Source organism: Leishmania panamensis, assembly GCF_000755165.1.
Source record: "Leishmania panamensis strain MHOM/PA/94/PSC-1 chromosome 35 sequence".
Classification (NCBI taxonomy): Eukaryota; Euglenozoa; class Kinetoplastea; order Trypanosomatida; family Trypanosomatidae; genus Leishmania; species Leishmania panamensis.
Genome location: NC_025882.1, coordinates 1,865,341 through 1,880,702, shown reverse-complemented (window position 1 = coordinate 1,880,702; position 15,362 = coordinate 1,865,341). Strand labels below are relative to the sequence as shown.

Genomic DNA, 15,362 nt, shown 5'->3' with positions numbered 1-15,362 from the left:
GTCGGATTTGATGGTACTTGTGGTTGCCTTGGCGATTCTGCGAATGCTCATTCATTTCTGGCGTCACTTTTGCATCCCTCCCTCTCCCATCTTTGGGCTTTCTACCATCCTTTTTTCATCTGTGCAATGGTCCTGCTTGCCTTCAACTACACCGAGACGGTTCACTCCGCAGGACTTGCGCAACGCGCGGGCATTTTTCTAGAACACGCGGAGGGGGACGCAGACTCCAGCTGACGCTTACTTTCATCGACGTCTGGTCGTCGCTTCCCTTTGCCTCCTCCCCTCTCTCTCTCTCTCAAGTGCCAAGAGGAGGAGGAGGAACCGTGTACTTTACTCAACCTCGATTGAGACCCCCTTTCCCACTTTCTCTAAGTGGTCCAGGGTGCACTCACTTCCACGTCGTCACGGCTACCTCGCACAGACAACACGCCGCTGTTCCCTCGTAAAACCATGTCGGACCCCGTCAAGCCTATGACGTCCGTCTCGGACACCCTCTTCACCTCCTTGGAGAGGGACTTTATGGAGGCCATGTCCGCCTTAGAGGGTGAGGAGTCTCTGGGCTACTTTCGTCTGGAGTACGAGAAGTTATTCCGTGTCCTCAAGAAGAGTCGCGCCTCCGAGATGGAAATTCTCACGCAGTGCCAGCAGCTGACGCAGGAGCTGCTGTCCAACGCGGCCAAGATGCAAGCGGCTGTGAAGCTCGCGCAAGGCGATCACAGCACCATCGAGGCGCTTAAAAAGGAGATTGAGAAGGCGTGGCGCACTGTGGACGTGGCAAATGAAAAAGATCAGTGCGCGCGTGAGATGGTGAAGACACTGAAGCAGGAAATTCAGTCCCTGCAGAGCTTGATTCAGGATGGCACCTCACTATCTACCGACCACACGTCGACGCTGGAGCAGCTCAAGCTGGACAACAAGCGACTCCTGACAGAGAGTGAGGATATGACAAAGCAGGTGGAGACGTACAATAAAGAGATGGCGGAGCGGACTGCAACTCTAGGAACATTGAAGACCGCGACAGAGGCGGCTGTACAGGAGCGCAAGCTTTTGACGAATCGCCTGGAGTTGGTGCGGCAAGAGTACAACCGTGAGCGCAATGCGCGCGAGCGTGCCGAGTATCAGTGTCGAGATCTTCTGGTGACGCTTAAGACACGTGAGAAGGCGCTGCAGGAGCGGGAAGACCGCCTTGCCTTGATCCAGACGCAAGCAGAGAAGCACCAGGCGGAGCTGGGAAAGCAGCAGCATAAACGACAAACACTACAACAGCAGCTTGAAACAGCCGAGAAGCAGCTGTACCACACAAAGCAGTCCTACAACGACAGCGTCGACACCACTGCGGAGCTGAACGAGCGACTGCATGGGATGGAGAAGCAGATTGCTGCAACCGCAAAGAAGATTCTCGAAACCCGTGACGAGTGCGCCCGGGTCACTCGCATCGAAGAGCGCGACTTTCGCGAGTTCGACCGCCTCAGGCAGCAGATCGACCACATCCGTAAGGATGAGGTGCACATGACGTATGAGGAAGACACGGTGCGGAAGCGCATCGCTGCGGTGAAGCTGGAGAAGCGGAGTCTGCAGGAGGCGCTGGGGCTGATTGAACGCGAGTGCGGTGTCTTGGAGAAAAAGGGCGCAAAGGAAGATTCTCTTCGAGCTACCACACAGACGCTTATTAAGAACGAGCTCGATCAGCAGGCAGAGCTAGAGGCCTGCATCGCACAGGAGACCGAAATCGGATGCCATCTCCGAGAGAAGCTGCAACGCTTGACAAAAGAGCGCGAGAACTGCGTGAACGAGGTATCACAGGTGAGCGGACAAAACAACACCGCTGCAGAGGAGCTAAAGATGGCGTCGTTGCAAGTTGAAGAGTTGCAGCGGAAGCTGGACGAGAGTGAGCGCCGTCTCACGCAGCAGCAGGCAAAGTACGAGCACATGCGGGCGGAGCGGAATCAGCTATCGAGGCGCCTCGTCGACGCGCAGGACGAGATTGTCGAGTACCGACAGCGTGTGAAGGTGGTGGATCACCAGGTGCATCAGTTCAAGGAGGAACTGGCACTGAAGGCCCGCAAGTATCAGAGCGACAAGGCGCAGCACAAGATCAGCAAGGAGCGTCTCCTCAAGGCACGCCAGCTTGTGAATGACAGTACGGCGAGCTTCGATGCGACTAAGGAGGAGGGCGAGCGGGTGGGACAGGAGATCAAGCAGCTGTTGAAGGTGGTACAAGAGTGCGACAAGAACCTTTCTGGACAGCAGCGGGAGCTTCTGAAGATGAGCAGCGAGCGCGACACTTTCGCTGCTCAGCTGATTCGCCGCAACGACGAGCTTGGCCTGCTCTACCAGCAGCTGCACCTGCTGCAGACGACCGTCAACGAGGGCGAGGCGGCGTACCGCGACCGACTTGATGACCACCGCCTCCTCCACCTTAAGTTGCGTGAAATTCAGCATCAGTCGATGCTTGCGCAGGTGCGCGGGTGCGACGTGTCCGCCACAAAGGAGAGGTTGCGAGCCAAGCAAAAGGAAGTGCGACTGGAGCAGGCCAAGGTGGCTGCCCTCTCCGAGGAGCTCGAGAACCCGCAGAACGAATCCCGCTGGCGACGCGTCGGCGGCGTCTATCCGTCGATGGCGGAGCTGGAGTCGAAGATGAAGCTGCTGCAGCGGAACCTGCTCACCAAATCGGAGGAGTGCATGAAGCAGGAGATGACACTCGAGGAAAAGCAGCGACTAGTAATGGAGCTGCGTGCCATGGCGGCGCGTCAGCCCGGCCCGGAAGTAGCACAACAGCTTAGCGTGTACCAGAAGGACTTGCAGAAAAAACATGCACAGATGAAGCAAAAGGCATCCGAACTCAACATGACAGCGACACGCACGGCGGAGCTGCGGTACGAGGTGGCGCGCCTGCGTTGCTCACTCGACGAAACACGGCAGAAGTACTACGAGATGAAGGTGAAGAACGATACCACCGTTGCGGCTGAGTCCATCCCTGCGTCCTAGTTCGTGTGTGCGTGTGTGTGTGTGTGTGTGTGTGCAATCGATTGTTGAGCTTTGCCTGTCACTTGTCGGCTACTCTTCTGTGAGGCAGTCTTCGCTGCGCTTGTGAAGAGCCTAGGTGCCTATCTGGCCTTATGTCGTCATCTCTCTACGTGTGTTTGCTCTGACATCGGTGAGCTCTGTCGGCACTTGGTGGTAAAGTCTCTCACACCGTAGATGCCCCCTTTTTTTGTGTATGTCTTTAGGAAATATGTGCTCTGTGTTTCATTTGTTTTCCATTTTGAGCTGGTCTGTGTCCGCGTGTCTGCTTCCTTCACCAATGTACAATACAAGGCCAAGCCACAGACTCTTTCTACTGCTCTGTACACCGAAGTCTTGCGTCTCTTCTTTCAATCGTCGTCCGACGTACAGCTCATATTGCTCTTATTTGCAGCGATAGACGACGCTGTGTACCGCACTCCCCCCCCCCCCACACACACACCCACTAGCAAAGGTGGATTGTGACCAGGAGAGTCCAACACAAAAGGACGCAAGGTGAAGGTGCTCTGTTCTGCTTGCGTGTCTGCACTACAACAAAGGCGTGTTGAAAGGAGAAAGCGGACGGCCGTCTCTTCGTCAACCCCCTCCCCCCTTACTACGTTTGGTGACCCTCTCCCCACCCACCGACCCCTCGTCGATTATCGCGTCAGGATAAGGGAGGACCCACGTTTGCTGTGCCTCTTGATGAATTCATCGATTGCTCTCTCCATCTCTGCATTCGGCGACGCTATTCTTTGTGTTGCCTTGGCTGTCATTGTCGTCCGCTTCTCTCAACCTGCGCGCTTTCCACAACCCTCAACGGTGATTACTGATTGGGAAATTTTCCCTTTATCTGCCTTGTGAATCTGCGGCTCTTCTCACTTCTCCTTGTCTCCGAATTCCTCATATTCATTTCTTCTTCTATCGCACATGGTGAGCTGTACATGCCAACACCAACCCCAACACGGGTATCGACTCCCTTGATTATGTTCCGCTAGTGTTCACTCCCTTTTCGTTATTTAATTTCCCATCTCTCTACCCTTCTCTCAACCTGCCACCATGACCGCTGTGGAGTCTGGCTCGAAGGTTCTCCGGATGAAGGAGAGCGACGCGCAGAAGCTGCTGGCGATGCGTTGCCACATCGGCACGCGCAACCAGAGCAGCGCGATGAAGAAGTACATCTACGGGCGCACGGCTGAAGGCAGCCACATCATCGACGTGCACATGCTGTGGGAGAAGCTGATTCTGGCTGCACGCGTGATCGCTGCTGTGGAGAACCCGAAGGACGTGTGCGTGTGCTCGTCGCGCCTGTACGGCACGCGCGCCATCTACAAGTTCTCGCAGCACGTGGGCACGAGCTTCCACGGCGGACGCTTCATCCCCGGGACGTTCACGAACCAGATCCAGAAGAAGTTCATGCAGCCGCGCGTGCTTGTGGTGACGGACCCACGCACGGACCACCAGGCGATCCGCGAGGCGTCGCTGGTGAACATCCCTGTGATTGCGCTGTGCGACACGGATGCGCCGCTGGACTTCGTGGACATTGCGATCCCGTGCAACAACCGTGGCATCAAGTCGATCGGCATGATGTACTGGCTGCTTGCGCGCGAGGTGCTGCGCCTGCGCGGCACGATTGTGCGCTCTGTGCCGTGGGAGGAGAAGGTGGACCTCTTCTTCTACCGCGACCCCAACGAGGCTGCGGAGGAGAAGGCCGCTGCTGCCGCTGCGGCGCCCGCCGCCGAGGTGGAGGAGGGCTTCGGGTGGGTGGAGCGCAACGACGACAACGCGTGGGAGGCGTAGGGTTAACTACGGACACATGGTGATGGAGACACTGTTTTTCTTACGATTTATCCCGCACCGCATGTACCGTCGCAAGACGCATTGCACTTCTTTTTGCTCTTACCTTCTTCTTGTGGACTGCGAAGAGGGGGATGTGTCGAGTGCTGAGTTTACTTCGCTGGCTGTCGGATATCTTGGAAGAGGTCGAGGACTCGTTGAGAAGGCTAGTGTCAGCGGCGCTTCACTGACCTTGTTGCTCGACTCACCTTTTGGAGCCGTCTACTGGGGCAGAAATCGCCACAGTCCTTTGTTCGTGTGATCTACGCGTGGTTGGTAGTGTTTCGACTGAGCAAAGGAGCGGGGCTGCCGGAGATGCAGCGTGTTCCCTCACGGACACGTGGCCTATGCTCAAGGGTGTGCAAGAACATCTGGAGATTGTACGGCGGTGAAAAACACGCTTCTTTCATCATTTACTCCAATGATTATTTCGTGATTTGTATGGTACGAAACACAAAGAAGTAAAACATGCATGCTCGACGTTGACCATGAGCTGGCGGCGCATCCTCAGTGGAATCCCCTCTCGGAAGCGGCGCGTCGGGTTTGTGTAGGCTAGGGGACAGTATTGGATCACCACAATTTTGGCGGCCAATGTAGTCCAGGGAGAGTGTGCGGCAGGGTTGGTTAGCCTTCCTTTTTAGTGGGCACATCTCCAGAGAAAACCTGGGGTGGTGAGCCCGGGGCATTCTTAGTGAAGCACTAGTTGAGCCGAAGATATGAAGTTTGACAGTGTTGTGTGCGCGCACACAGTGCTGCGTATTCACCTTTACGCATTTTTGAACTTTCTTCTTGAACTGATCCCTTCTTTCTGCTTTTTCTCTCTCTCTCTCTCTCTCTCTCTCTATTGTGCACGTTTGCTTGTTGTTTGTATCACTCGCAGTTGAGATTCCCAGGCGTGGTCGTGGAATCGGAAAAGCAGTAAACGTAGAGTGAAATTCTGGTCGGCTTCTCGTTTTCTTCCTCTCGTGGGGCTTTGAACAGACGCTCTTCCGCACATTTTGTGGTGCGCTACACTCACCTGGGGGGCGGCAGAGAGAGAGAGAGAGAGTGACCTTTCTCGCTTTGTTCCTCCTCACGTCGACTTGAGGAGGCTGCACTCTACTCTTAGGTGTACCATTGTGGCGCACTGGTGCATCGCCTCGTGTTTTAAAGGCGGGGATCCTTCCTACGTAACGGGGCGTTCTTGTCGGTATCGATCGCTGACTTTCCTCACTACAGTGACCGTGGGCGTCTCCTTCCTTCTCGTTTTCCGCCTCGCTACATTGGCCAAGTGCACAGTGAGACGAAAGGAGGAAGGAGGGAGGCAAAGCAAGAAAAGCATCTTTCCCAGGCCGTACCTGAGGGAGGGTTTTTTGCTCAGTCCTACTATGTGGCTCGTAGTGTTGCCGCCTTTACTGCTATTGGGTTGTTCTCTTGTTTTGTATTTACCCAGTATAACGTTTAGACCATCTGCATTGTTGATCCCTTCCACTTCCTACGCCTTGCCCTCGTGTGCTTAGCACGCTGGGGGCTGAAGACGCCTCTTTTTGTGTGTTCTCCAGAAGGGAAAGCGCACCGTCCATCGTTTTGGATGGGCTCGTTGCTTTATTTTTCTTTTGTGGGCCTCCCTCTCTCCCTCTCTCTTGTGTTTTGTCGATTTCACACCCGTCGCGATTTTCTTTCGTTGTTGTTTGTTCTTTGTTGTTTTGGCTGCTTTTTTTTTTTCGTTTTCTTTGCTCTTGTCTTTCTCTGTGGACCTGTGCTGAATCGATCTCTGCACGCGTTCGTTGTTGTTTGTGTGTGTGTGTGTGTGGCAATACAGGTTCTGCTTTGGAGTGACGGTTGACTGCCCTCCCTAGTGAGACCTTCCCTCTTTTCGTGTTTTTTCATACTTCGCTTATTTTCCTTTCGCAAAATTTTTTTCTAATCGTATCCAGCATGGCGTTTCTAAGAGGGACCACGTCGATTAATTGCACCCTTGTCAGCATCATCTTGCTCTTGTCACTTCCACTGCTACTGGACCTGACACGGCTGCCGGACAGCTCAGCAGCTCAGGAGTACGTCTACTCCCTTCTGACTCCGTGCGATGGGCTTAGGCTCTGTAACCTCTGTGGTGAGGTACTGGAGATGGTCGACCTCGCACAGCGTGCGTTGGCGAACCCATTTCAAGATAAGTTGACGCTCTCACCAGAGGGCGTGGATCTACATGGTCTGCAGTTATATCAGCGATGTCTGCGGGAGCCGTTCCTTCGTGGCTGCGACACGCTCGTTCACAAAGTCAAGGCGCAGAAAATTGAGTCCGCGAGGGTAGTACTGGAGAAGGTGGTTGAGGATGTGCGGTTCAGGCAGCGATGGGGTTCTTTAGGGAAGGACTACATCCTTGACAACACCGTACAGCTCACCGCCTACATGTTTGATTCACAGGATCGACCGCTTGGCGGGATGCGTGACTTGCGCAAGAAGGAGGGTACCACGGGAAACATTGTTTACCAACCGACCACTCTTAGCCTCGGCGGTGACCCCGAGATTGAAAGCCTGGTGACCTGTGTGTGGTTCCTGCGGCGTGATATTCAGCCTCGCCATCGCGACTTTTGCTATTCCTTCTGCGAGGGTAAACTGACATTCTTTGGGCGGGTGCAACTAGAGCTTGTGCGGTTCTATGTGCGTCACGCCGTTAAATCTCGTCTTCTCCTCCTCCGGCAGAAGCACCGCGGTACGCTATTAGTGGCGGAGCTGATCATGATCAGCTTTGTCTTTTGCGTGGAGCGGATGATGCGTCCTGGACTGACGGGGAGCGGCACCGTTGCCCGCCGTATCACGCGCGTACAGGGTAAAAGTGCAGCCTCGACATCCACTAACAGCTCTTTAGTGAATGAAGCCCATAGCGAGGACGGCGCGGTGGCAGCAGGCAGTGGCAGCGGCAGTGGTAAATTTCAGTGTCGATCTGGGGGCCGACGACGACGATGGGTTGTGGTGGCGTGAAGTTAAGAAAGAGGTGGTAGTCCCCCGGGAGAGGGATGGGCAAGCGGGAATACAAGGCCGAATGCTACTGGGCGCGTTTGGAGACGTTCTCCCGTCGTGACGCACGCGCGCGTACGGGTGTGTCAGTGTTTTAGGGAGATGGTACTCTCGCAGCCCACGACCGCAGATAGAATGCGCAGCGAAATCTTCTTATGCACGCGCGGCATTGTTCCTTTTTTTTCTGGATTGAGCTGGCATGAAATGGTTAGTTGCCCTTCAACGTTACAGCGCTGTCCTCCGAAGCTAGGCCGGTTGTTTGGTGTTCTGTGGACTACGGCTTTTCTGGTTCGGCAGGGCACCCTGTTGATCAGCAGTTGTGACGGGACAAAAAACGAGTGCTAACTGGCCGTAGCCCTCGATTTTTCGAGCTTTATGATGCGGAGCCCTACTTTGGAGGGCTTCCTGTCTTGCTTCTATGCGATGCCGTTGCTTGTTTCTAGTCCTGTGCACTCCCTTGGCTCAGGACTCGCTCACATGCATCTTTTTCTTCCTCTCAACCCTCTCCATCTTCTCTCCCAGTTTGCTTCGAGGGGTGAGTCTCTTTGTATCCTGCATGATAGGTACAGTTCAGCGCGGTGTCCAAGCCCATCATCCACTCGGTGGAGAGCGCCAGACCGCCCCACTGTCCTTCCCAATGCTGGACCACTTCTGGTGGTGACAGGGTTAGGCATTTACGGTGTAGGTGGAGTGAGAGAGATTCATCGCCACTGTTGTTGGCGGTGAGGTACTGGAGTGTGCTGCGTAGAGGTGACCTGCTACGGTGAACATGTATGTGCCACTCACACGATAGGTGAAGAGTCAGCATGACTCGAGCGGTATCCTATATGGCCCTCTGCGCCTACTGGTTTTTTTGGGGGAACCTGAGCCACCACGAGGGGTGCACCACGTGGCGACCGGCATAGTGGAAGCGGCGGTGAGACAATCTGCGGAGTAGGTGTGTAGAGTTTAAGGCAGGAGGCGCATTCAGGTGACTGAATGGGTGCACTGCTGTAATTGCATCTATGTGGTTTATTTGCACCCCGCGATGGGTCTGTGACAAGGCGGGTAGCGTCGAGTCGAGTTCATCATGTATGTCAGAGAGTGCACATGTTGATGGAAAAAGTCTCGCTTTCTCTCTCTCTCTCTGTCTACTCCACCCACATACGCGGTGCGCGTATGACGGAGGGAGAACCAGCACCGTCCTCCTCTCATTCGCCATACGCGTGACGCTCTTCGTTTTTCTTTTTGTTTGTTTGCATCACTGCGCAGCTCATTCGCGTTTATCCGACTTGTTTTCCCCACTCACCTCCTCCTTTCGTCGTTGAACATTTTCGAGGCGGCCTACATGAGGAGTCAGTGCTCACGTCGTCTCTGCTCTCTTTTGCTATGTTCAGCTCCTCTCTCTCTCTCTCGTGCCTCCCGACACGACGATATTCACAAATCTCATTGAGGAGACAAACGCGTGCAGACTTCCTTTTGGCGTAAACAGAAGAAACGTGGCATAAAGAAGTGCTGCCAAACAGCTCAGTCCCTCGCCTAGTAGGGGGGAGGAGGGGATGTCGCTGAGGGAAAAAGAAAAATGACCTCCCAGCGCAAAGGCATAGACGGCTGAAAGCTCAATGCTGCTGTCGCACTGTCGCGGGTGTGCCTGGATGCTCATCTTGATCAGAGCGGCGCAGCTAGTGAAGAGGAAATTGTGATCGATGCTCACTTCTTGGACTTGATGCCGGGAAAGAAAGACGTGGCTGACCACTAACTACCACGCTCTCCGCACGACGCATGTCACGCGCTGCACTGCTTCGCCTCTTCTTTTTCTCTATTCGTGATGTTTACTGTTTGTCGGGCAGTCACTCCACTTTGTCGCTGCATCGCAAATTGCGCCCATACACTGAGCGAACTTCTTGTCTCTCGTCTCATTCCGCGTCGAACACTGACCAAGTCGTCGTGCGGCGTGTTCCTGCTGTAGGCCCTCTGCAAACCGAGAGACGCACCTGATTTTGCTCATCGGGTGAACGGTAGGTACATAGACGCACACACACACATAGATAAACATATATATATATATACATATATAATCATACGAACATACGGTCAAGGGTGCTGAGCAACTCAGTGCAGTGGCAGTAGGACGTTGTACGGCACTCCAAAAAAGTGTTAGTCGTTTGACTAATCCCCATCTACTTTCTCCTCCCTGCGGTCCGTAAGGGACATGTGAAGACCTTGTGCTCCGTGTGTATTCTGCGAGTGGTTCTTGGTCGTTGCTGTGGGTACACGCTGCTGCGTATTTTACACACATATCAAAACACCTACTCAGACAGGCACCCACACACACATACTCACATACGCGTAGCGATACTTCCCTATTCACCTTTTCCCTTCAGTAAATCGATTCCTTCAGCTTCGCCTCTGGTGTGCCATCTCTGCGTTTTCCTGGCCTGCGTGTGTGTGTGTCCTTCCCGATCTTGGAAGAATGGCCACTATACACGTCTTTGTCGGCCAGTGTGGCAATCAAGTTGGCACCACATTTCTGGACACGGCCGCCTCCGAGGCGGAGGCGAGCGTCGATGAGGGCTATCAGATGCGCGTGTCGGCCATGGACTTTAGACCTGCACTGCGAGCGCTGCCCAGGCGGCGCCGCCATCAGCGCTCAACACCGACGGACTCAGCAACAGTGCCATCGTGCAAGCCCTCCCATACAGCGAGGCGCATCGGACAGGAGTACTACTACTCCCTATCTTGCCACGCACAGGAGTTGAGGGGAGCGTCCATCGATACTTCACTACCTCAACCGCGGTGTGTATTGGTGGATATGGAGCCAAAGGTGATTAACACCACCATGCAGTGCGTTAACGAACCATGCGAGCAGCTCGAACATTCTACATCAGCATCTTCTTCCCTCCCACCACAGTCTTCGTCAAGGCGCTTCTACTCTCTGGCCCCGCAGCAGTGTGTGACCCGCGGTGAGGGCAGCGGCAACAACTGGGCCTTTGGGTACCACCATCAGGGACAAAGTCGTCGAGAAGCTATTGCTGAATGTCTACGACGGGAGAGCGAGCAGCAGGGCACTGTCGTGTCGACCTTCCACGTGCTTCACAGCATCGCTGGCGGCACTGGCTCTGGTGTCAGCTGCCTTGTTGCAGAAGAGATCAAGGCAATGTTCCCACGCTCCACATTACTGCACTCTGTCGTGTGGCCGTTTCGTTGCGGTGAGGTCGTGACCCAGTGGTACAACATTCTCATGGCGGTGAGCACGCTGCAAGACTTAGCGGACGGCGTATGCATCGCCTACAACGACGCCATCGCCGAGGAGCTGAGGGGCGCACGTGCGAATCGCGGCTTCAAAGACAGTGGGGAAGTGTCATTCCAGCTCATGAACCAGCGTATCAGCGAGCTGCTTATCCCGCTTCACCTACCGCAGCTTCTGTACACTGTCCCTTCTCCCAAAAAAGATCTCTCGAAAAACCGCATCCTTGGCACGAGCGGTGGAGCTTGCCGAGACTTCTTGGGTAGTAACCCACCTTGCTCCGTCGCGGAAGGCATGGCGCCGCTGCGGTACGCCACTGCCAGCGATGTAGTTGAGGCACTTGCGCTGGATCCCGTCATGAAATTCTTCACGGCCTCACTTGCGCCGCAGAAGGTCACTGGCTCCACAACGTGGGCGTCAGTCCTCGGCGAGGCGGCTCGAGCGGCGCAGCACAGCTTCACCGTCCCAAGTGCGCTGTCTCCGTACTCCGACGTGGCCTCCTCGCGCTCAGCAGGAAAAGGGGCCGCTGCTGGTTTGTCAGACGCCTCCGCATTTTACATGCAGCACCGAAGCTGTTTGTGGACTATTCGTGGGGTCGCGGCACACACAAACGGCATCTGTGAGCTGCGCCACCTCATGGCCGACAGCGCGTCATCACCTTTTCCAATGACGTCGCTCTTTGTAAGTCCAGCCGAGGAGTGGCGCGCCACACCGTCGTACACACGACCAGACCACATCGCCACCTTGTATGGTCCCACTCCCATGGTCGGCGAGTCGCTGGCTGATGCTGCTAGCCGCGCAGAGGAGCTGCTCAACGTTGGCGCTTTTGTGCATCATTTTGAGCGCTACGGCGTCTCGAAGGTGGAGCTGCGCGATGCCGCCGCCGTGTTGTACGACACCGCGGCTGCCTATCACCTGTAGCGATGGAGCGAAAAAAAAAAAGAGAGACTGCGGTAGTGAACGGACGCTGCGTTGGGAGGCCCAAGGGAATTCCTGTGTTCGGCAAGTGCGACAGGACTTTTGCCGTATCCCTCGCTCGACCTCCGCCCCTGGCGCTTTTGATTGCCTCGTTAGACAGGGGCCGCGCAGGGAGAGGGCGAATGTTACGAATGGGCGAGGGAGCCAAAGGCCCGGAATGGCAGCAAAAAACGCGAAGAAAGAAAAGAGAGAGCGCTTTATTGCATGCATGCACGTTTCACACGTGGGCACCTCTGGAAATACTACCGCACTCTCGCAAGGAGTATACCGCACGCCCCGGGTATACATCAGGTGCTCTTTGTGCACCTGGGGAGGATTCCTGTGCCTGCATCGTACCATGTCGCTCTCCGCGATTCACTGGCATCGCTGCGAAGCTTCTGTGATATTGGGCACGGCTTCTTGACGTTTCTCTTAACTTCCGCTTTCTTTTTCCTTCCCTCCTCTCTCTGTGTCGTTCTCTCTCGTCCCGTCACGTGGTCTCCTCCATGCAGGTGTTAACTGAAAAAGGACCTCTGTGAAATTCAAGCTGCACATCATTTACTGTGGTTGTTGCCGCCCCTCATTCTCCGCTGTTTCACGTCAACGCCCATCTAAGCCTTTTTTTCCGGGAAAGGGCTACTACAACTCTCTCTTTTCTTTTTCTGCTTTCTTGCTGCTTCGTTAGACGCTTACACTGAGACTGTCGGTGCTTTCCCGGGAAGCCCACTCGCCTACGCACTGTTTCCTGATTTCGCGAGAGTCGAAGCTGAGCATTCCTCAAAGACAATAAGCATAGCTGTCAAGTTCCAAAATCAGCGGTGTTGTTGTCTACCTTCTACGAGAGGGTTTACTCTAACGTCCCTTTGTGTTTCTAAAGTAGAACGGCGCAAGGAAACGGTGCAACGACACCTGAGAAAGAACTCCACAACAACGGGTAGAACGTGAGGGGAAAAAAGCAAGCGCGCGCTGTCATTGCGAGTATCACCCTCGTCTAATACACGCCCACGAGTAGAGCACACCAGTGAGGAATCACGCTACGCCACACACACGGTGTCTGCGCTGTTCTTCTCTCTATTCGGCCTTTTCCCTCTCTCCTTCGCACTGTTCTTCTCACGTGTCGGCGTCTCCTTCGCGTACTCTTTTTTTCTTTTTTCGGTCTTACGCTCTCCACCCCCCCCCCTCCCGCTCCCTCCGCTCCCTCCCTCTTTTCTCTCGTTTTTTCTTGTGGTCTGCCTGTGCCTCAAAGTGCCCGCCTCTTGATTGTGCGTGCGTTTTATTTTTGGTTTGTTTGCCGCTCTCCGCGGTGTTGCCTCCGACGGCTCTCCTTTTTTTTTTTAGCCTGCCGGGGTATCTAGACCTCTTTCAAAGACCTGTTCTTGTTGTTGTGTTCTCTCTTGTCTCTGTCTTTGCTTGTTTGTGCGCTCTGTAGGTTACATTACTTTCGCCTCTCCCTCGCTCCTCGCCCATTCCATCGGTGGTGCTACGCAGCCTGGTTGCGGCAACGGTCTGGAAACAGCAAGCAAAAGAGAGAGGAAGCCATGGCCACCGCTGTATCCCCCAACACTCTCGTCCCCCCGCGAGCACTGCGGGCCGGTTCAACGTCCAGCTACCGTCATAACCCCTACGCATTCACCCTTCTCCAGGAGAAGGACCGCGAAAGGGCCGCAGAGTCGTTTCGTTACATCTACAGTATCCTGGCAGAGGAGGGCAGGAGCTCGCCCATTCTGCAGCAGCGAGGGAAGAAGACGAGCAAGGGCGCCACCGAGAAGAATAGCGGTGGCAAGCAATGCTTCGGCTGCCCTAGCTGGCAAATGCAGCAGCTAGACGCGCTGTATGTCAAGAGCGGTGCCGCGGCCGATAGCAGTAATGATGATGGCGTGAGCGAGACAAGTAGCGACACTGGCAGTCACTATACAAAGGAAATGTTCGCGACAACCTGCTCTGGGTTTTCTGTCACCGGCACGCACTTGCACCCCGTTGCCCCCTCTTCTGCCGCTGCTGTCCCCGCTGCTGCACCATCTGTGATCCGCTACGCTTCGGTGAACTTCCGCTTCGGCTCCGCCTGGTTCGTCGCTCCTTTCCGCACGTTCACTGGTGACATGGTCGTGGTGCAGTACCCGGGCAATAACGGTTTGCATATAGGCCTCGTCAGCGCCATCACCACTGCCAAGCCGATCACCTTCTACACTGAGGACAATATGGACCCGAACTACCTCTCTCCTGAGGAACTGCAGACCGTACCGCGACTGTTGCGCCACGCGCGCGACTTTGACAAGGAAACCAAATTGGAGCTCCGCAAACACGATTTGAGCGCACTCGCGAATGCGAGGAAGGTAGCGGCCGAGCTTGGTGCCCTTGTCCAGTTCCTCGATGCGGAGTGGCTACTCGACCTGCGTGCCGTGACGTTCCTCGTGAAGGTATTTGGTAACCCGGAGCTGGCGGATAAGCTGGTGGACGAACTGGCGACGCAGGAGGGTGCTGAGGTCGTCTTTACCTACCCGGTTTCGACGGCGCCAATGTACTAGTCGAGCATCCTCATTCAAAGGGGAGGGTGACTAGGGAGGAGGGCGAGGAAAGATAGACGTGCAGCGCGCTTGACAGAAACACAGCGAACAAACCTAACACGACTGAAGATGGAGCCTCGTAGAAGTGGGCGATCCCGTTCTCCGCGAATTGCGCCATCGTAGCGGACCGCATACATTTTTTTTCTTCTCGCACAGGCGTGTACGTAGGCCACCTATCACTCCTCGAACACGTGTCTTTCCAGCTTTCCTTTTTGGACTGCTTTTCCTCGCTAATACTTTCGTGGTTTACTCTGTTAGAACGTCACTGTGCATGTGATGGAGCGGCGCAACACATGCGGCGAGTGCTCTCTCACGCCGTGACGTGGGCAATGTGTATGAACCACATCGGCTTATGTCTCCACTCCGTCTCTCGTGTTTTTTTTTACGCGTCGACTGGCACTCTCCTGCTGAGCAATTTATTTTTGTGTGGTTGCTTCTTTGCTCGTTGGATTCGTGTGCGCCTTTCTGCTCTGTGCCATTTCCACGACGGATTGTGCTGCTCTGGCACACCGACACACCTCGAGTGCCGTGATACGAGTAAAAAGCGAAAAAGCCAGCAGCAGTCACAGTGGGTGAACTCGTTCCCCCTGCTACTGTTTACTCATTCTCACGAGAGACGGTAGTGTGAAACAGGGTCGATATGTGGGTGTGCCCTTTCGTGATGGCGTGCTAGAGGATGCGCGCAATATAGATGTATATAGAGCCAGAAAAGGGGGAGGAAGTGCGTGGGTGATGAGGTCGTCGTGTAGTACGAGGGCTTTGCGCGGCGTTTTCTTGTG

At 54.9% G+C, this 15,362-nt stretch overlaps 5 protein-coding genes across 5 annotated transcripts, besides 1 other annotated feature; all 5 read left to right on the top strand.

The window, feature by feature from the left end:
• Nucleotides 1-450: 450 nt before the first annotated feature.
• Nucleotides 451-2,988, top strand: LPMP_355140 (hypothetical protein; the record flags this gene model as incomplete). Its single annotated transcript, XM_010705143.1, has 1 exon — nt 451-2,988. The coding sequence occupies one exon, from the start codon at nt 451-453 to the stop codon at nt 2,986-2,988; it is 2,538 nt and encodes an 845-aa protein (XP_010703445.1).
• Nucleotides 2,989-4,062: 1,074 nt separating this feature from the next.
• Nucleotides 4,063-4,803, top strand: LPMP_355130 (40S ribosomal protein SA, putative; the record flags this gene model as incomplete). The annotated part of the gene is made up of 1 exon (XM_010705142.1): nt 4,063-4,803. The coding sequence occupies one exon, from the start codon at nt 4,063-4,065 to the stop codon at nt 4,801-4,803; it is 741 nt and encodes a 246-aa protein (XP_010703444.1).
• Nucleotides 4,804-6,756: 1,953 nt separating this feature from the next.
• On the top strand, nt 6,757-7,800 carry LPMP_355120 (hypothetical protein; the record flags this gene model as incomplete). Its single annotated transcript, XM_010705141.1, has 1 exon — nt 6,757-7,800. The coding sequence occupies one exon, from the start codon at nt 6,757-6,759 to the stop codon at nt 7,798-7,800; it is 1,044 nt and encodes a 347-aa protein (XP_010703443.1).
• A 587-nt stretch (nt 7,801-8,387) lies between these two features.
• Nucleotides 8,388-8,941: a repeat region.
• Nucleotides 8,942-10,972: 2,031 nt separating this feature from the next.
• On the top strand, nt 10,973-11,983 carry LPMP_355110 (delta tubulin, putative; the record flags this gene model as incomplete). The annotated part of the gene is made up of 1 exon (XM_010705140.1): nt 10,973-11,983. The coding sequence occupies one exon, from the start codon at nt 10,973-10,975 to the stop codon at nt 11,981-11,983; it is 1,011 nt and encodes a 336-aa protein (XP_010703442.1).
• A 1,574-nt stretch (nt 11,984-13,557) lies between these two features.
• LPMP_355100 (hypothetical protein) lies at nt 13,558-14,544 on the top strand (the record flags this gene model as incomplete). The annotated part of the gene is made up of 1 exon (XM_010705139.1): nt 13,558-14,544. The coding sequence occupies one exon, from the start codon at nt 13,558-13,560 to the stop codon at nt 14,542-14,544; it is 987 nt and encodes a 328-aa protein (XP_010703441.1).
• Between the last annotated feature and the right edge of the window lie 818 nt (nt 14,545-15,362).